Source organism: Plectropomus leopardus, chromosome 15, assembly GCF_026936395.1.
Source record: "Plectropomus leopardus strain MGB_pleo_1.0 chromosome 15, ASM2693639v1, whole genome shotgun sequence".
Lineage (NCBI taxonomy): Eukaryota > Metazoa > Chordata > Actinopteri > Perciformes > Serranidae > Plectropomus > Plectropomus leopardus.
In genome coordinates, this window is record NC_142190.1 from 13,365,024 (window position 1) to 13,386,239 (window position 21,216).

Here is a 21,216-nt window from a genome sequence, read left to right on the forward strand (position 1 = left end):
GACATATAACATGCATTGGCAGCATATTCTAAACAATAACAATTGCATAACATAGCATAACAATCATTCATCGTCCCTGTTATGTGTTAGCTATTTTTCGTCCTCTGCTCGGATGGTAAAGAGTTCTCAGATCTCTTTTTTTTTTCCAATTTGCAGACATTTATGGTTGCTGTTCTTCTTGTTGGCTCATCTTTCTGATTGGAGAACTGTAGCTTTGCCTGACAATTTTTTGCAACTTTCAACTTTGCAATTGAACATAATATGGAACGTAGGTAGGAGTATTCTCTCAAGCTCTTTTTCTTCATTCTTTACTTCAACACAACATCATGAATAACTCTGAGGAGAGACTGAAAATATGTGCTCTTATCTCCATTTGTGGGATTTAACTTGTCCCACCCTTCTCTATCACAACAGGCTTTTCACCCCACCTTCAAGTGTGGCCATTCAGACCAGGCAATTAAACGTTTGCCTTAAAATGTGGTGGGATGAATGCTTGACATCTCCAGATAGTTGTGAACTGCCGCCTTAGGCCATACGAGCACAATTAAGATGGAAGTAAGAATTTACTACATGTACAAACACGATTTCTATTAGTTGAATTAAAGAGGCCTTTAAGGGTTTTTAAAATGAAAACAGCACAACCTAAATTATAAGTCTAAATGCAAAGTTTTAAAAAAAAAATCCTCCTATATGAAAAAAAGGCTAGTTCTGGCAGTAGCAGTGGTATGGGTGTCGGCCTGTAGCTACTGGCCTCTGTTCATACATGTAGAGAGTCGTAAGCACAATTCCTGCAACTGTACATGGCATAGAAGATGATTAATGACTGTGGAGGGTTAAAAACATGCCATGTCTGGACAGTTGTCTCTGTGGACAGTTGTAAATGTTACATCAAGATGTTATTACATAACTTATTATAGTTTATACATAAATAAAATTGTTACTACTATCAAATATTGTTTTTATTGTTTATTTTGTACATTCATCAACTTTATAATTTATCTATCTCCACTTTATGGTTAGAGACTAAACTGTATTTTGTATTTGTTTGTTGGTATTTATGGTATGTTTTGATGCCAATTCTTATAAAATTTAGTTATTTAGGTTTTGAATGCAGGGCATTTACTCGTAAAAGAGTATTTTTACAGTGCCTTACTGCTACTTTAACTTATGTAAAATATCAAAGTACATCTTTCACCACTGACTTAAAGCAGTGGTATAACAGTTTTGGAAGAAATGTTGCATTCAAAACCTTACTGAAGGAAATGTAGGCCTGGGTATTACTACCAGGATTAATATTAAGCCTGCTGCTGCATTAATGTATATGTTGCATTTTATTGCTGTAGAACTTTATGCTAATTTTAACTCCATTATATACTGTTGGTTATATTAATCTACAGCAATGCATCATATTCTATAAGATCATCATATGTTGGTAGTTTTGCTGTCCTGTGAGAACTACACATCTGTAAACAGTCAACTTTTCAAGAAAATGACCCCCCTGAAAAAAGCCCTGCTTTCAGCTTTGTGACCATACATTTTCCACCTAATCCATTTAGTTTAAGAACTTTCTCAACACACTTAATCCTTCAGTTTATCAAATAAATAAATACATAATGAATTATAATTAATAATAATAAATGAAGACAATAATAATATTAATATTAATATTAATATTAATATTAATATTAATATTAATAATAATAATAATAATAAAACAATTATAATAAATGAAAAAAATCATATTTGTGATATTATTTAAAATCACTTCATTTGGTAATGCATGGTTGTCAGTGGATATGAAAGATGGCTACGAAAAATTGCAATCTCAAAAGTAAATAAAGCTGTCAGACAGATGTAGTAGAGTACCCTAAATGGTACAATATTTTCCTCTGAGCTGTAGTAGCGTAGAAGTAGGCTATACAGTTGTATGAAATAGAAATACTCAAGCAAAGTACAAATACATTGAATTTTGTATGTTACTGAGGTACACTTAGGCTCGCTATAGGCCCACTTATAGACCTAAATAAACTGTGTTACATTCACTGTTTCACGCACACACTGAGTATCAAACACATGGTAAGTCCAACTCTTTTATATAATGAACCACACATTCTGAAAAAAAGGCCTTTTAATGTTGACCCGCACGTTGTAGCCTATGTCACTGAACGCAACACACACACACTTTACACACTCACTCAAACAAGCAAAGGAAACTGACTGAACAAAGACACGCACTTGAGCCTCCCTGTCTGTTATGATGAAATTCTAAAGTTTTAGAAAAAAACATGCTAAAATTTTGTGGAGGACTGGACTCAGAGCGTGAGCACACACGTGGAGCTCGGCTTTGGACACGTGTGTTCTGTGCAGGAACAGTGAGAGGGGTTTAGATACGCTTTCCCACCTTCTTTTAATGCTTTTAGAAAACAGAGAGCTATAAAACACAACAGTGAAGGACAAACAACTGCCAAGTCACTATCACAGCGTTTTGTAAAGTTGTGGTAGCACTAAAATCCTTGTGTTTTGGACAGATATTTATTAAGGTAACGGAGATTTGTTGAGCTTTGAGAGGGCGAGACCGACGTCACTCAGGGCTTCGTGCTGCGTTTACTGTTTTCGGAAAAATCTAATTTGTTTTAGAAACGTATTAGGTTAACAAATAAGTAGACTTGGTTAGTAAATGCAAAGGAAGGGAAAAATAAACGCAATATATACATCATATGTATATTAATTAAAAATACACAAATGATATAAATATTATATTAATTTAAATTTAATTAGCCACAAAATGTGCTGTCCCCTGGCTTAGTGGGCTAGCAATAGTGTAATAATAATGATAATTATAATAATAACAACAATGTGGATTTATGTAGCGCTAGTCAAGGTACCCAATGTCTTTTTTAGAGTAAGAAAATAGAAATAAATAAATAATAAAAAATCAACCAGCTACTAGGCTACAATAAAATGCTGCTTATGTGTCAATGCACCAATAATGATATCCCAATGATAAAATCAATTAAACAATACTATTCTGAAATTCACAATTTTAATTAACTTAAAGTATATATATATTTTAAACTCTACAATTTTTTAAATAATGACTTAGACTTTAAATTGAGCAATTTTATATTGTGGTTTCACAGCAACAACAAGCCAAGTAAAGGGTTTTAATGCTTCTTTAACCACTGATAGCTTGTCTTAAATTAAATGGAACAAATGTGATATTAACAGATCAAATACAGACCGTTCTATATCTATGTCTGATTTGTGAATAGTCTTCAGGTCATATGCTACAGTGATAGGCTAATGTAGACCTTTGTATGTCTGACTGGCTATAGAGATGAATCACCCCCGCAGACAAAGAAGGTAATCTCATCAATTCACACAGATGTGACAAAGTTGATCTACATCTGGTAAAGTAAATAAAAAAGAAACCAAAAGAAATTATAGAAATAGCAAAAAAAAACATAAACAGGGGTACAAACATGCAAATATATAGGCTGCATTTAGTCAGAGGATTCAGGGAAGAAATTGGCTTAATTCTCCAAAAGGCTGACACTTTTTTTGTCATTGATTAATTCAAATTACTTAAGGAGAGCTTTCAGTTCCAGGAGGAAAGATACAAACTCGGGGTTGACTGAGAGATTGTCTGTTTGTGAATGAAAAAAATAGCATTTGGAATAACAAAATTCATTAGATAGCTAGGTTTATTTCAGAGCACTATGGTCTGGATTTTTATAATAACATATAATATCCCCGAGGTTAAATGCGAAGACTGAGTTTGAAGTTTCAAAGAAGTGAGAATCCAGATTTGTCCAAAATGTTTAAGATATTTCACATTGAAAAAAGACATGCATAATAGTTTCTGTGTTTTGTTTGTAAAAGGAGCTGGATGTGTCAATGTCTGTGAACTTATCAATAAGGCAATTAGCAGGGTATATTTTATATACATATATTTGATAAACTACTTGAACCTTATGTGAGATAGGCTACAGTACTTATAAGCACTCGGTGACTTCCGACATTGGAAATGAAGAGGTTTTACGATGAGCACGCACTTGAAAGCAACATCTCGACCTGACCCAAAAGCGCGCTCCCGGCTTTACGTGGCTACTCCCCCTGTTCACCGTACGTGCGCGCACCCCTCTATCGCGTGGTGGAGATCATCCATATTGCTGCTAGTGGAGGAGATAAGGTTGTAATCCTACGAGGCCCTCGGACACGTTTCTTTATTTTTATACATGTTTTAACTCGGCGCTGACTGCTCTGCGTCTTAGACTGAAGCTCTTTTGGTCTAGGAGCGACAGAGGAGCGGCAGACTCCGCGGAACAACTTCACATTTCCTTTAAATTGAAGCCGAATCGGGCCGGGGGGAGGACTGGTAATCCTGAGGGGGGAAGAAAGACGGTGGTGGGAAATGGCCACTCAGGTGGAGACTCTCCTGCCCGGCAACCCGCTTGCTAAAGCGGAGGAACACGGTAAAGTGATCCGCGGCGAGCCGGAGGTAGAGGAGGGCGGCCGGGGCGACGGGGCCAAGCGGCAGACGGGTGTCGCCGAGCAGGGGAGCAGCAGCAGCAGCAGCCCCGGGCAGGGAGGGACCCCCGGAACGGAGGAGCAACCCTCCAAAGAGGCGACAGAGGAGAGCAAAGGGGGTTGTGACAGCGACGACAAGCAAAACGAGGAAGGTGTTAAAAGCAGAAAGGAGTTTACTGAAGCTCCCCCGCCCAAGGTGAACCCGTGGACTAGGAAAATGAATGCGGTGACCGTGGTCAGCGTGAATGGACAAGCACACCACGGTTTGTACCCTCCCTATGTGTTGATTTTTACTGGCTGTCAGTGTTGTGTCGGTGTCTGTCCGTCCAGGTGTGGTCACACAAGATGACCGAGCAGCTGTCACAGATAGCATTTTTACTGAAACCAAAAGAGTCAAGTGAGTGCATAAACAAGCCCCGTCTGTGGTCGACCCCTTGTTGCTCCCTGCAAGCTGGATATATTTGGGAATGAAAGCCCCCCTCCTGCTAATGAAGGCTATTCCTGGAGTTGCGGATTCATGGGTGGCTGGTTGCACAAGGGATCACACCCTTAAAAAGTTGAAATGCTCCAAAATGTTATTTTTTTCTTTTAATAATTACATTTGCTTATCATGTGCACAAGGACAGTGTTGCACCCCTTTAAACACATGCTAAGCAATATCAACTAACCTTTTTGCCTATCTATCTGCTTCTCTTAGATCATATGAATACTTTAAAGTGCAATTAAGGAATTCGTCTTGTGTTGCACGTTGTGTTGTGGTGCAATGGTTGTTGAGTCGCTGTATTTGTCATTTGACCAGACAAACCATTATATTTTAAGTTTTAGTGTGTTTTCTTGTATTTTTTGGTAGGTAGAGCATGCTAACTTCAGTAGTGTCGCCATGCATGTTCACTGTACTGACTTTTAACTCTAGTCAGAGTATCTCAGATGTCACGTTTAGCCTGCTTCATCACTGTGTCGTCCCTGCCCTGTGTCTCATCTTCTGCCACCCAGACAGTCAAACCGTAGCTGACACACACTCTTCGTTAGCCAAATATTTAAAACCGGTACTTACTACTGTTTACACGTTTGCTCAGGGGCTGGTTTGTGATAGACAGCATCGCCAGACATTAATGAGGCATCCGCCCATGTCTCGCATTGCATCAATTACAAGAAAAGCTTGGTCGGGTGCATTAGCATGCTAACAATAGCACACTGACTCCTCTTTGGCCTAGCGCGTCGTCAAGCCCTTCCCACTCAGATGTTAGCTTAGCTTCCAGGTTATACCTTTCCACTCATTTTCTGTGAAACATGTCAGCTTTTTAGTCTTTTTTTAAGATCGATTTGCAACATCAAAACACCACCCATCGTGAAACTGTGCTGGTTTAAGCTCTAAAATGAGCAGGCTTGTTATGAGACATCACGTGTTCACTCCACGTGTTCCCCGAGAGAAAGGCATGGGCGCTGCTAACTTGTTAGCGAGCCATTTAGCTGACGAACTGCGCTTTATCCGTGCAAACTCGGAGACTATATATGATAAGAAGTTATCATGAGTCAGACTGACTGGTTGTTTCGTTGTTAATAACCCGGTTGTCACTTCGTGTGTGTGTTGTCAGCGCAAACCCGGCTCCTGTCAGCTTGTACTCAGCTAGCGATTATTAGCATGGAAGCTAACAGGCAGGCTGGTGAGAGTCATCATGGCTTCTGCATGATCTCACACACGTCAGAGATAGCACTACAACTAATTATGTTGTGTCACGGGATTTAGGCATGCAGTTTTTCTCAAATCAAAGGCCGATTGTAAAATCAAAGACACACTACTTGTTTATGTGAAGTGAGTATTGGTGATGCACATGAGGGCAGCTCCCTTCTATTCTCTGTGGCAAGGCAACGTGGTTTTCTTAGCTCTCACAGCCATGTGTGTGATTTTTCCTGGACAGTGTCTGCTCTGCAGTTGCACAGCCAGGTCATCATGATATTGGCCTGGGCCTGTCAGCGGTATCTGTTGCCTTTTTGTTTGCCAGCTGGGTTTGTTTGCTGTGTGTAACTGATGTAGACTTTAGGTTCAGGGTACATCCTGTTCCCTGAATCTGGACCAGTCTGGGTGGGTTGGATGGATGTGCTCCAAAAGCTGTCACATCAGCAAGTAAACCTGGTCTGGAGCCAGAAGTTGAGAGAACCATGCAGTGTCATGCCCCCTTTTTTATGTTGCATTCAAAGAAAAAATGCTTGATTGCCAATTGTCAGCTAGATTTTGTATTTTTGAAGCAGTGGTTTCAAATTATTTCTCTGTTTTGATACTGTGATACAAAGCCAAGTTCTTCTGGGATGCTGTCGACGCAGGTTGTGTGTCTATGACTTGATTCTTTACGTTTGAGTGATTTAAAAAAATAAAAAATAAAAAACACAAGGAAGCAAAGCTATACATTGCTTTGCAAGGGAGGAAAACAAGGATGTGACTGTATCACAAGGAAACCTGCTTGAGTTTTAAATTAAAATGAAGCAAAAGTTTTACTGTTTCATTTTCTGGAGATAGTGGCATCCTCGGTAAAGTTACTGTCCTGGAATATTTCAATTTGGTCCAAATGACAGTTACCAAAAAATAAGAAGTTGTGTCTTCTTAACAGGTAGAATGCTCTCTAATCAGTTATGTGTATTCTGTGTGCTCTTGAACAAGACCCTGGACTCCCGTCCTGGATAAGAACACAAGCTGAAAGGCTGAAAAGGTATTTCCATGGCCAGGGCAGGCAGCTAGTTTTAGGATCACAGTGGGAGTGATCCTAAATGGATTTGGATCCTGAAAAAGCAGCACATTTTTACAGTCGCCTCAGACGTGCTACCACTGACTGGGTTTACTGTTATTTATTTGGGAAATAATCGTTTTAGCCAAAAGGATACAGCAGCAAGCATGTCACCAGCTTGATTTTCTTTCTCACTAAAGATGCCATTACTTTCTTGAATTGGACAACTGAACTTTCACCTTTTCTAAACTTCCTCAAAAAAAAAATCTCTCTTTCTTCTCTTCTCTTGTGAAACCCACACAAAAACACACAGACCTGAACACTAGGCACAATAGATGCAATACATAAAACATACAGTAGTAATATATGTAAGACATGGGCTAAAACCTACCACATGAATTCAAGTGTAAATATAAAGACAGAAATAACAAAACTTGTGGCACATCCAGCAATTACAATCCAACCTAGTCACCAGTGACTAAAAATTATTACCGTCAGCCACCACTTTTTTTGTGGAAACTTGAACACTTTGTGATGACATGAGTAATACATATTATTGAGTTTTTCACCCTAGTAGACCTGACCTTTGATGCTCAAACTCTTCATACAGAGGCCAGACAGGATGTCGTCAAAAATTGTTTGAGACTTTAAAAATAAGAGACAGATCAACGACAGATTAACCCTACATAGGCCGAAAAAAACATTGCGATGGAGCCTGATCTTGTCATCTGTAAAAATAGTTTTGTTCTAGCCTCAGAGAGGTGTCTCACCCATGTTTGACTGCTAGTGTTATTAGTAGTAAACATGATTGCGACTGTCTCGTCTGTGGGGTGTGTGGTGGCATTCTGTATCCTGTCACCAAAAACCACTGTTGGCACTCTGGCATGCAACAGTAATTTTCCTCAGACTGGCCTGTAAAGAGTGCTGACCACAGACTTAAAGGTGCCCTGTGGAGTTTTAGTTACATTCAGGGTCACTCACCAATATTTCCAGCATGTTTCCCTGAGGCCTGACAAACCAGTTGAATACATCTACCTCCTCCTTAATACATTTGCATAACAGAGTTTGTAAAACAATACAAATTTGTGTATTGTTGACATCCATCTTTGCTTGAAGCACTTTTCTTCATCACTGCTGATGTGCTTGTTTTGTTGTGTGTTGCCGTCACCAACTGCAGAACAGCAGAATAGAATAAAACGGGCAGCAGAATATGCATTGAGTTACATTTGTGTACTGCTGAAAACAATAGAAATAAAATTGTAACTCACTATGTCAAAACCTATGGGGTTGAAGGTTCTTCAAAGTTGGGATCACATTGGGTTTCACTCCCAATAATTTCTATGAGGAACACAGGTGAGAGGTATTACCTTAAGGTTGCGAGGCCTGACTCGTTGTGTTTGGTCTTATTGAACTTTGACAGGCAAAATTACAAGGCTCCCCAGGGTCCAGTCAGTTGAAGAGAGTGTGTAAGCCTTGTCTTTTATTCTGAAAATTATGTTTGTCTATATCCTTGTTTACAAAATGCGTGGTGAGATAATGAAGGAGAAAGAGAGATGCTGCTTGGCTCCAGTGAGGTTAAAGCCACAGTCATTAACTTTTATGAAAATAAGTTTTTGTCATATTGTCACCACATCCACGGTCACAGTAGTACATGAAGCAGTTAGTATGTGAAAAATAGTGTTCCTCCTCCCAGCTACAATACAGTTGAGCGAAAGCTACGGCTAGATCACAATCTTTTCATTTTCCAGCTAAAGAGAACACTAAAATATTTTTCTAGAAAAAATGAGGCTAGAAAACAAAACTCTGATTCATTTTTGATCAACACTGCTGAGTTTGACTGTTTGACTAAAGTTTACAAGCACTGATTAACATGATTGATAGCTGCGTTAAAGACTCCTTGGCTCTGATTGGTTGTTTTTATACACATGCAGTAATGCCATTAGAAGCACTGAGAGGAGGCAGAGCAATATGATTAGTCTCATGTACTACTGTGTGAATATAGTGACAGTTTAAGTAAATGTGACAAAAGGTAGTTTTATAAACGTTACCAGCTCTAGCTTTAATGGCAGCTTGATTATTGCAGTTTTTAGCCCTGCTTGCCTCACTTGTTGCTACTCTTACAGCCCTGCCCACAATACTTCCTGTGCTATCTGCCTTTGCTAGATCACGTGACTTAAAGCCAGCAGGTAAAATCTGGTCAGACTACGACTTTATTTGGGCAGCCCGGACTGTAGAGTTGAAGCCGGTCTGACATTTATGCATTTGGCATTTAGCTGAATGACTTCTCAGTTTGTAGGTCTTGTGACACTGCTTGTGCAGTGGTAAAGATCATCTACAGTGTTATGCTTGCACATTTTCCTGAACTTTGGGATTTGCTGCAGAGATGTAGACCAGTTGAAAAAAAAACAAACTTAAAATTAGTGAGGTAGTTGGGTAATCATGATTACATTTATCACACTAACCTGATGCAGTCAACGTCCTTTTTTGCTTTGTTTAAACTAAACTGGGTTCAGAACAACATTTCGGTATATTTTTGAGGTGTGTAGCTCAGAAGTTGAATTAATTTGCAAAACAAGTAGGCTCAGGTCCTCTGAACAGTTAAATTCTTCAGTGTATTTTAGCCCCAGAGGGAGTAAATGGTGAATTAGTGATAAATGCTAGCAGTGCTGTTGCCCGCCTCGTTCTGATTGGTCACCACAGAACAAGGGTTCTACTGTCTTTTATAAGCAGACCCTCTCTGTATAATTTCTTCCCAGAGTTCTTAAACATTATATTTCATTGATCCAGTTAGACAACATGGTGAAATGCTCTGGCTGCAAAGAAAAGCAATGCAAACATGGTTTTCAGCTGATTCTCGCAGCTGTTTTGGTGGTAGCAAAATCAAATGTACCGAGTAAAGCATGGTCCAATTGATCAGACAGCCCAGTGCACAAAATTATCTCAAACTGCCTGCAAAATAAATCCACTTTGGCAAAGCAAGTTGCTATGGAGGCAGTTTCAATTTTTAATTGTTGTGGAAATTATTATGTGAATATTCTACTTGGGAGATGTACAGTGTACTCTGAACTGTTGGGCGGCTTGGATGGATGTGCTGAACAGATGTTGATACTATAGGGCAATAATTGCTTGAAAAACACGGTGTCCGTGACAGGATTGACTAAACACATTATGACTGTTTGTAGGGCTGCAACAACGAATCGATAAATTGATTATAATTGATTATTAAATGTGTTGGCAATGAATACAATTATCAATTCGTGGTGACGCGCATCATCGTTAGTTGCAGCCTTACTGTTTTTACACTCAAAGGCACATTTGTTAATTGCAAGGGCACAAATCGGCATTTTTGTTCATTTTCGCAGTGAAGACCCAAATCTGGTCAGTAAACATGATGCAACCCAAGATCCTGAGCTCTACTGTTTTTCAGTTCTATTTAATTCATTACTGACCACTGGCTTTCAATCTTACCTCTATTTACAACGTGACACACATAGATTCAGACCATCGGCCCAGTCAGAGAGAGAAACAGCTGATGAGTTTCGGCTGAAAATAACCAAATTGGAACCCATGAGAAAATGAATGTTTTCTGCTTTTAATGTATACATTTATGTTTTTAATTTCATCATCTGCTACAACCCCCCAGTCACAGTGTGATTTTTAAGAGTGGAAGTATCGAGAATCATTTATTTTTAACACAAAAATAGCTGGGAATCATAGTATTACTGCAAGGACAACACTGAGTAAAATATTTACTTTGCAGATGTATCCTTCGAGCTATGTGGATGTCCACTCAGCAAACAGGCTTCCCATTAGTTGATGTTTGTATGACTTTACTGTAATGTTTGGTGAATTGCTGCATTAGGTTTTTCAGTTATATAGGACTTCAGGGGATTTACAGCCGCAGCAGTGTGTAATGTAGCTCCTGTAATAAGTGCAGCAGACAAGACACATGATCAATCACAAACTAATCATCCAAAATAACTTAAACACTGTAACAAGATAGGAACATTACTTTTGATAATGATAGCCTGACCAGTTTTGGGGGTTTTGGGCTGGTATTAGTACAATTTATTGTTACTTTTTAAAAATAAACTTTTAAATTATGATTCTTTGAATCTGAATTTTTGAGTTGTTGCCACAATTTACTGAGCAGGACATTTGAAAGTTGAAAGCAGGATTTACCATAGACTAGCCCAAACTTTAAATATATAGTTTTTGACATAAGGTTGTACAGGTATTAAACAATTTACTATCCTGGCTTCAGTATTATTTTTAAGAATTATGCTAGTTTTTTCATGAAAAAATTGGGTGATTTTTATACAGTTGTTAATTTGAAGTATCACAAAAAGTACGGCCTTATTTTAGGTTTAAAGTCCAGTTTTTTTTTTTGCTGTTGTGAAGAATGCAGGACGATATTTAACACTATCCCATAGATGAGGTGTGACCCCCATGGTCAAGGAATCAGGACTGACTGGCAGGTCTGGCAAATGAATGAATGAATGTAAATGTAGATTAAGCTGTATGAATTAGCATTCCTTTAGCATCATGCAGGAACCTTAATTAACACATGCAAAAGCAGCCCTCTTTGTCTGAGTCTTTGGTTATAAAGGGACTGTTGAAAGAAACGCTGCATTTTGTATAACATGACTTTTGCATTTGTTTAAAAGAAAGAGCAACATCAGAAAGGAAGTTATGATTTTTTTCATCATTATTTTACTACACGCTGCTTTGAGCAACATTATATAGTATTTATATGCAGGATATAAACAGTAAACAGTTCATTTTTAACACTAATGTAGCTGTGCTCCGATATAAGGTTATTTTTAGTGCTTATTAAAGTGCAGTCATTTATCATTATTATTAATATTTCTTATGAAGACACTTATTATTAACTGTGTTTTACTATCACTATCACTTGTTTATCCTCCACTTATTGGTGTCCACATAGGAGTTATAGTGCATGCATATAACTGCTAACAAATAATAATAATATAACCTACAACCCACACATGGGACAGTTGAAGTAAAGTTATTTCATTGGTCTTTTATAGAATTTTTTAAGAGCTTTCACTCTGTGTGCTCGGCTTTCCTGTTAGTTCTAAATTAAGCTGTGAATTTGAATGACTGAAGCGTGTGATGATTTCCGAGCTGCTTTGCATTCCTGCAGCGGCCACTTCTTCTCGGGGGTTGCCGTTTCAAAATTAGCATGGACACTTCACTTGTCTCTGACATTTGTCTCTACTCTGGGAATCTTGTCCTCTTTGTGGCCTTGGAGATTTAGACCCCCACCTTCCGTCATCAGACACCATCGGAGCTGTTTGTAGCCACGTTTTACGACCCGTCAAAGGTCACAGCCTTTCACGTAAAGGGGTAAAGTGGAGCTACTGCTGCAGGACAGACTGCTGCAGGACAGACTGCTGCAGGACAGACTGCTGCAGGACAGACTGCTGCAGAACAGACTGCTGCAGACACTACTGTTGCTTTTTTTCAACTGTGTTGATGGGAGCTTAGCTGATTGATCAGGAGGTTGTGTCTTCATGTCAGCTAGTGGTTATAGTGGTCGACTAACATCTGACATGTCCTTGGTTTTTTTATTTTTGGTTTAATGCTCCACTGATGGTGAACTTAAGATACTAACATTGGTTGTATAGATCACACAGTTTTCGCTTTGTTGTTTTAACTCTTATAACTCATTCTTATTCTGACTGAAACTTACAATTATTTTAATTGTCATTTAGTCTGTCCAATATTTTCTTGGAAAATTGATTAGTTGTTTGGTCTACAAATATCAGAAAATGGTGAAAAACGTCTTAGACATTACTAGAGATGAAAAACATTTTCTCCTTTCTGGCCTCTCAAATTTGCTGATATGCTGTTTCTTTTAAAATAATATCATTGATTAAATTGCCTTTTTTACGTAACAGTCAATCAATATCAACACCAATTAATAATTACAACTATTCTCAGTTGCAGCCCTAGATATTAAAGAATCTTGGAAATATAAATCATGAAGAATATTTAATATGCCTCATTTGTCAAAAAACTGAAGCACAAATCTAATTTTTGTTTGACTTGTAGACTGACAGAACCTCAGAGCAGATGTCCTCAGAGTGGAAACGCAAAGCTCGCTAGCAGCCTATCGTCTGTTGTACTCACTTGGCTCCACCTCTCACTGCTCACATCACACACACTCTGTCAGCTGTTTCAATGCGCCCTTGTCTTAAGTCATCCAACTCGAGCTGCTTTATCTGTCTCAGGGTTGTGTCTGGACTCGATGATAGCGGCACATCCCTCTGTGCTCAGGATCAGGGTGTGGACTGTTTACATCAAGGATGTGTCGAGTTAGTGTATTAAAAAACGTGACTAAGCCCCTGTAGTCAAAGGCTTCAAGAAATGAGTCCAGTGGGATTTACTTAAGAAATGAATGTGACGAAACAAGTTAATGAAAGTGTGTATTACTGAGCCATGAAGAGAAATGTGCCTACTACTCTGAGGTAGCCTGTACTTCTTTCATGAAGTATAGTGAATTTATGATTCTAGAAAGGACAAGACAGGATTTTATTTTCAAACAAAAAATACTTAAGTTTAATTGTTGGTGAATTGAGTTTATGCTTTCACTCCAAACCAGTATTTTTTTGCTGTGATGTCTTTTAATCGATGTGAAAAGCGTAAATCTGCAGCATCAACTCTGACATTTTTTCAAGGACAAGGTATAGCTGGCTGTCACTGCACTGGGCTTCTCCAAGTGTGAATACAGTGAACAGATGTGGCCCTGCTGTGTCCTCACTGCACCTTGCATCAACTTGCGCAGTTATAGTGCGCAGTTATATAGCTGATCTGACTGAAGCCAACCTGTGTCTGTCTCCTGTCCCAAATCAAGCTGTGTCTTGTGGAAGGCTGTGCTGTCAGTGCAGAGAAAACTGTTTTTAAAAGTCCCCTTGTGTTCAGATCTCAGAACATTTGTAGACAATAACTGAATCTCAGAGCTCAGTTTCACCACTGCGTTTTTGTGTGCAGTCTCCGATATCAGATATATGTGACATTCTGATGTCAAACAGAAGGCTTTTACTTTGGAGAAGCTAAAGCAAATGTAGTGTATTATCACAGTTAGCAGAGCTTTGTTAGTTGTGCTCTTCCTTCATGGTAATAGGTTTGCACAACAAAATGTGCAGTGGCAGTACCTCAGTCTTTGGGGACTTTGTTGGGGAAGCAGAGGGTAGCTGGTTCAATGCACCAAGGGCACGGTGTTATTCAGCGCTATTATGTCAGTGTTGAATGAAGAACTAATTTTGACAGGTTGTTACTTTTGGTTTGTGAGAACACCTCCAAAACCCCTCAGGTCAAGAGCATTGTTTAACTCTTTGTACTCTCCAACCACAACAAATTGGAATCTGAGCTATTTAGATGACAGATGATATGTTTTACAAATGTATATATTACGGAAAATGGCCTTTGATGTCACTTTTGATTAGTTGTTAAAACGTCAGGTTTTCCATATGTACCGGCTGTTGGCTAGACAATAAAACATTTCCAGCCAACTGTTTACTGAGTGTTTCAAATCATATCACCGTCATGTCCTAGATATTGTTTTTTTTGACACTACTTATTGTCATAACAAAAACAACACATCAGTAGACAAGCTCTGTTTTGTGTAAGAGGTACGATCCTGAAATGGGACAGAGTTGTCTCGCCTTTAAGCCGCAAATGGAGGTAGTAATAGCCCCAGATTGGCGTCTGTGTTAAAGGGACTGCCGGCAGAACGGAATGGGATGTGTGTGACCCACTTTGGGTGAAAAGTAGCTAGCAGCAGTTAGCAACTAACTCAAAAAATAAGAATTGTAGCTGAAAATATCACAAAAATGCTCAGGTTCAGCAGCTCCTTACTCTAAGCAGAGGATAAGATCAGACACTGTATAACAGGGATGGTAAATTATTGTTATTTTCATATTATGCTGTTGTTATTGTTTAGAAAACGCTACCAACACATTTGTTATATGTCACACTAGAGGCCAACGCTGTTGTGTTACATGTCATGCCTGTCACGCTTTTTTTTGTTTTCACGATGCTGGCATTCTGTTTCAAAATACACTCTGGAGTGGCATTATACCACCATTGTTTGGTTCTGTGTACAAATGCAAAGGCAGTGTAAAGAAGGGTATTCGTATAGCACAAACTTTAACAAGCGCTAATGTTAGTGTCAGCACAACTCAGCTCTGGTTATTATTTTCACCCAGCTGGACATTGTATGCACTTGCTGCTTGTCACTCTCATGTTTCATGACCTGACTTTAGCATGTGTGTGGGTTGTTACTTCAACTCAGTGAATGCAGGGAGATGCCTCCCGGCCCTCTGCTGTCTGAGCTTTTTACTCTGCATGAGGTGATGTCACTGCACTGATCATGTGACGCCACGGAGAGTCTATGGTGTGTGTGTGTGTGTGTGTCTGGTGTGTGGCACGCAGGCAGTCTACCGGCATACGCTCTGACTGTCGTTTCCTCCATATTTGGTTCTTGCAGAGAGGCTTCCCTCCTCTGTCGTCACTCTGCTCTACTGTTAGAGCAACCGACTGCAAGTGGCTAGTAGACAATATTGATTAGATTTAAATGTTAGATTTTGTTATTTAAATGTTAGATTTTGAGTGTGAGAGATGATTAACCATTATAAGGTGACTATCACACATCCTCATCCAGTTCTTGTTGCCTTTAATGAGCAAATGAGACATTTTGGCTTTCTTAAGTGCCTTTTTGGGAACTTGGTGTTTCTCAGTTCTTTCATTCAAAGACAAACTAAAATATAAATGTGTGTGTTGGTAATAAGGGTTTCCTCTGTTGGCTTCTGTGAATTTTTGTGTTGCATGTTATCCTGCAAGGATGATGACAGAGTGCTTCTTTTACCCCATAGCTAGCCACATTAGGTGGAAAATCCCAGAAAACACTGACCTCTAAAAGTGATTCTTTCAAATACAACATGACCTCAGAATGACAATAAAATGCATGTGGGAGTAAAAAAAAAAACCTCTTAGCCAAAGCCAACAAAAAGTCCCAGCATCTGGCTGAGGACTGGGCCTGTTTCCCAACACTACCACTGTGTTTATCTAAGACTGCAGAGCCGACGTGGCACAAGGTTTATTTATAGGCTTCACCAGCGATACCCTGTGGGCTTTGGAGCAGGTATCTGTGCTGCAGCACTCATGGGAATTTGTCTTTGCTCTCCACCTGAGGTGTGTGTGCTCTGTTGTGTGTTTTCTGAGAAAGAGAGAGGACGGCATTGTCTGTTGGGGTGGTGAAACTGGAGATAACAGTGAATGAAAAGATATTTGACAGAGAGCACTTCTGACAGTATGTTATGCAAGTCGATGTAATATACTGGGAGGACCCCTGCTTTTCACTTAAATTAAAGGGAGCATTTCGAATGTGCAAAGTGATCTTATATAGAGGCAACAAAATAAGTATTGGAGTAACAGAGGGAGAGGTAATGGTTAATGTCAGCTGGCAGGGGTTGATGGTTGCTAATGTTAATGTTAGCCTCTGGCAGTCAGCAGGCTGCAACAACTGGCTTTGAGTGCTGTGAAGAAAGATGCTGGGAATCAACACAGAGGAGAGTGAAATGAGAGTGAATGGTAAGGGGGGGGGGGTGATGATGGAGTCGACAGTAAGATGACTGACTAGTAATGCGTATGTGATGATTAGGGAAAAGCATGTCATGGATGAATATATTGTTTCCTCTGTCAGCATTATTACAGTGACAATTTTACATTTTAATCTCATGTCTGAATAGCTTCCCAACTCCATCTAATCTCATCATTGCCAACAACACACAGCTCCATATAAAAACTACAACACACATTTTATTGTAGCCCAGTGAAGTACAAAAACACATTTTTGGTGCCTGCCTGCTGTAAAAATATTTTGTTTTGTTTCAAATCCAGATAAAAATATGTGTGTTTTTATGTGTTGCACCAGTTTGTCAGTGTTTGTTCTCTGCTGTTGTGTTGGTGTTTCAGGTCATATTTCAGGTACAGCTCCTTTGGCTCAATGATGCCATTTTGTTTTGTCAATTCAGAATTTCAATGGAACGATACATTTACAGGTCAAACAAGGTAGTCTGTGATTTCAGGCTTCAGTGTGGGAGCAGAGTTTCAGTTAGTGCTGTAGGATTGTGTGTAAAATCAGAGTCAGAGTTTTGTAGAGATAAAATGATGACGTGCAGGTCAATGCTCTTTTTGTGGATGATATAGCTGGGACTTTGAGTACTGTTGTCTAGCTCCTCCATATGTAATTTGATGTGACATTTCAGATGGTTATATACTAGGACTGGTTATCGTTTAAAAAAAAAAAAGACAATCGCAGTATCAATACCAGTACACTTAAAGTGATACCGATACCATTAAAGTGCATCATTTGATACCCATAATGTGAATGGAGTGGCGTATAGTATAGCCATACTTTCAAACGTTTTAGTGTTATCTCGCATGCTCAACTGCCAACTCTGTCAAATAGATGGCACTCGCACTGTAATTCAATTGTTATTTCCAACATCTATTGCCAGTCTGTCCGTCCTGGAAGAGGGATCCCTCATCATCCTCTGCCGCGCTTCCTGAGGTTTCCTCAGTGAATAGCAGTGTTTCCTCTTCCTTGGGTTTGATGCAATTTGTTCTTTTGATGCAACGTGGGGATAAATTAGGTGTACTTGATCTGCCTGCTAATGCAAATGCAGCAAAAACATAAACACTCCTGTTCTTCCCTTCTCCTCCTCCGCATGTCTTCACTTATCTTTTCTTCTTCGTATGTTTGTGATAGTTATCCATATGTCTCTGTAACACACACATGCTCACACACCCGATCTGCCCTTGAGTTTTAGAGAACACTTATCAGCACTCTTGTACAGTGGAGCAAATAATGTTAAGATAACAGCCTTCACTCCTACCCGTCGAGTCGGACTGTTCTTGATATAGTTTCAAGCCCATGGTGTGGTTTTGGGGAAATAATACCATGAAAGGAACAATAATTATTATGGCATCTGAGTTGGATTAGTCACCACTTCAGTTTTTGGAAGTTGAACTAGGGAGCACGGACTTTTTGGGGGGCAGGAGCTAGAATGTCCCAGAAACCAAATCTGGAACTTGCACTGTGGATTCCTATGATTAAAATGCATGCAAAGTTTATGTTTAACCAAAGTACTAAATAAAATAAAAAGGTCATGAGATTATGACTACACCAGAAGGCAAACTGCAATAATCATTGCTTGCATTCCTTGAAAAAAATGAACCTGGGAAGCATTTAAAGCCCTGAAGAGGCAGACTTCCACAAGACAAGGTCTTGTCTGAAAGCACTGCTGACTGTGTGACTGCTTGAGGGAGTAGCAGCTTATAGTTTGGCAGACGCCTTGACCGTGGGAGGCTCTCCTCTGACCTTAAACTATCATCTGATATGCACTGAACACTGAGCAGTCCTGTGGGCGATGCATACGTGCCCTTAGTGGGGGAATCTTGGTGCACGACTCAGCTGATCAGTAGAATGTTGCAGAGCTCGATAAACCTGCCGTTTATCACCGAACAAACACTGTTTGTTCACTCTTTACAGTGGTTCACAGACTGCAAAATTCAGTTAAGGGTCCTGAGTCACATTCGATGCATGGCTTATGGTCAGTGGTGCTCTGTGTTTGTTTCCTAGAAAGGCTTTCAAAGGATCTTTCACCAGATTGATATCAAACCTACCAAAGACTTTAACAGCTTTAGGGCACGGTCTCGTGTGCAAAATTAACATTGTATTAATATTAGTGCTGGGCCGTTAACGGCGTTAACGTGCTGCGTTAACGCGGGATTCTTATCGCGCGCTAAGGAAATTATCGCGCGATAAACTATTCACTAAGTTGGGTCTATACAGTGAGCAAGGCACCAATTTCACTTTGTTGTTTAAGCGCGGATGTATACCTGGTTGAATTACGCGGAGGGGGCGTGAACAAGGCGGAAGCTGGTCTGCCTGAGTGACTGGAGTGATTAGGCTCAAGCCCTGTCACAAAGCTACTGACTGTTAATGGTCTTCTTCATGACATCCAATGTAGGCCCACAGTTCAGTTAGGGTCATGTTATCAGAGGCTGCGCCCTCTGCTGTTCATTCCAGTTAGCAGGAAAAAGCTTTTTCCACATGGAGACAGAACCTGTGTTCCTAAATGTCTGTCTTTGACAAAATAAAAAAAAGTTAAACACCAAAGTAAATCTTATGGGACATTATTTTTCTTTACCAAATATTATAGTAGAACAGCTTTCTCAAGCAGTTTGTGATGCATTTTCATCATTTAGATAGATAGATATTATTTTGAATGTCTTTGGCAAAATTCAAATCTATAATTTTAATCTAGATTAATCTAGATTAACTACAGGATTGCAGTGAGATTAATCTAGATTAAAAAAATTAATCTATGCCCAGCACTAATTAATATAATATTTATTAAGATTTTCCATGTGTTCACATTCATTCAATGTGAGTTAATTGATGGAGCAACATTCCCCTCTGCTGTCAAAGCAAATTGGCATCTTTGCATTATGTGAAGTTCAACTCTGATGAGCTTTGACTGCTGAAGTTACAGCCTCAACCAATAGCAAAGAAGTATGGAAGAGACATTGATTATTGCTTTGTCTAACATGCCAATATTTTATGATATTGGCCGTGAAAAATACAACATTCACCACACGAGAGATGCTGCCTTGCTGACAGCGGGTCGGTAGACAGGCAAGAAACATAAGAAATTGAAAATGTACCAAAAAACATGAAATTTTGCTGAATTTATTAGCAACATGTACAACATGTATTTGTTAGCTAGCAAACTAGTTTTCAGTGTTATCCACATCTGGCACTGCCCACATTTAGCATGAGTGTCGCTTCATCGGGCGACTGCATTACTCATGTTTGTCTGTGTCCTTATCGTTAATACTGTTAATAATAATCATGTGGTCTGTAACCATAAATAAACAAAAAAACAGGAGCCTGTAGCCATGCAAGCAGCCCTATGAGGCCTTAATAAGCCACAGTGATACTTTGACTTAAATTGTAATGTCAGCATGCTAACATGCTCACAATTACAATGAAAACGTGCTGATGTTGAGCAGATTAAATGATGGCATGTTCATCATTTGAAGCTAGTGTGTTAGCATGCTAACATTTGCTGGGTAGCACATAACACCTGAGGCTGATGGGAATGTCTTCGTTTTGCTGGTACTTTGTCATAAAACAAAGTTTTGAGGTGGTGATGGTGCTAGATGAAAAGTTATAATTCATCTTGATGGGAACATGAATGTGTGTGTCCATGGCAAGCCATCCAACAATTGGTGAATTATTCAAGTTGGGGACCAACCATCAGACATCACATATTGAAAAAAAATGTGTGTTAGTTAAATTCACCTGATGAAGACCATTTGATCATTGCAGGTCAGCCTTCGCTTTTCGAAACGCTAGCACAAATAACTGAAGGAAGTAAAAAGGCTCCTGACCTTATTATATGGAAATTCTGTAGAATACAAATAATATTTTCCTCCTGACACCCGATAACTGTTTTAGAGGCTGCCAGAGTCCTCTGTCATGATGACGAGGCAGAACAGTCTGGGTAAGTTGTCTCACTTCCTGTGATAAGCATTAAAAAAAAAGGCTTCAGGGGAAATCAGTGCAGTATTGTTTGCTGGAAAGATCTGATGCAAACCATGTAAATCTACCACCCTGTGTGTGTGTGTTGTTGTGTGTTTTTGTGTGACATGCTTTGTCATGCTCAGTAAGCAACAATGTGACATTTTTTAAAACTACCTTTCACACTTTCTGTTCAAACTAAGCAGATAAGTACGGAATAAATACTAGAGGAATTCCTGACTCAATTTAGCAACAGCATTGTTGCACAGAGTTTCTACTTTGAGCTGTTGAGTGGAGATCAGGAGTTTTTCTTTTTATGAAATGTGTGTTTACATGGCCCAGGTATGA

The 21,216-nt window shown here is 39.3% G+C and overlaps 1 protein-coding gene across 4 annotated transcripts in view; it reads left to right on the forward strand.

Moving 5' to 3' along the window:
- Positions 1-4,146: 4,146 nt before the first annotated feature.
- Positions 4,147-21,216, forward strand: part of larp1 (La ribonucleoprotein 1, translational regulator) — a 57,316-nt gene continuing 40,246 nt past the window's right edge. For 2 of the 4 annotated variants that reach the window (XM_088088122.1, XM_088088123.1), the window contains exon 1: positions 4,147-4,793. In XM_088088122.1, the coding sequence (XP_087944248.1) occupies positions 4,415-4,793 (379 nt within the window). In that variant the 5' untranslated portion in view covers positions 4,147-4,414. The remainder of the gene's footprint in view (positions 4,794-21,216) is intronic. The other 2 variants (XM_042498755.2, XM_042498757.2) reach the window with 1 other exon arrangement.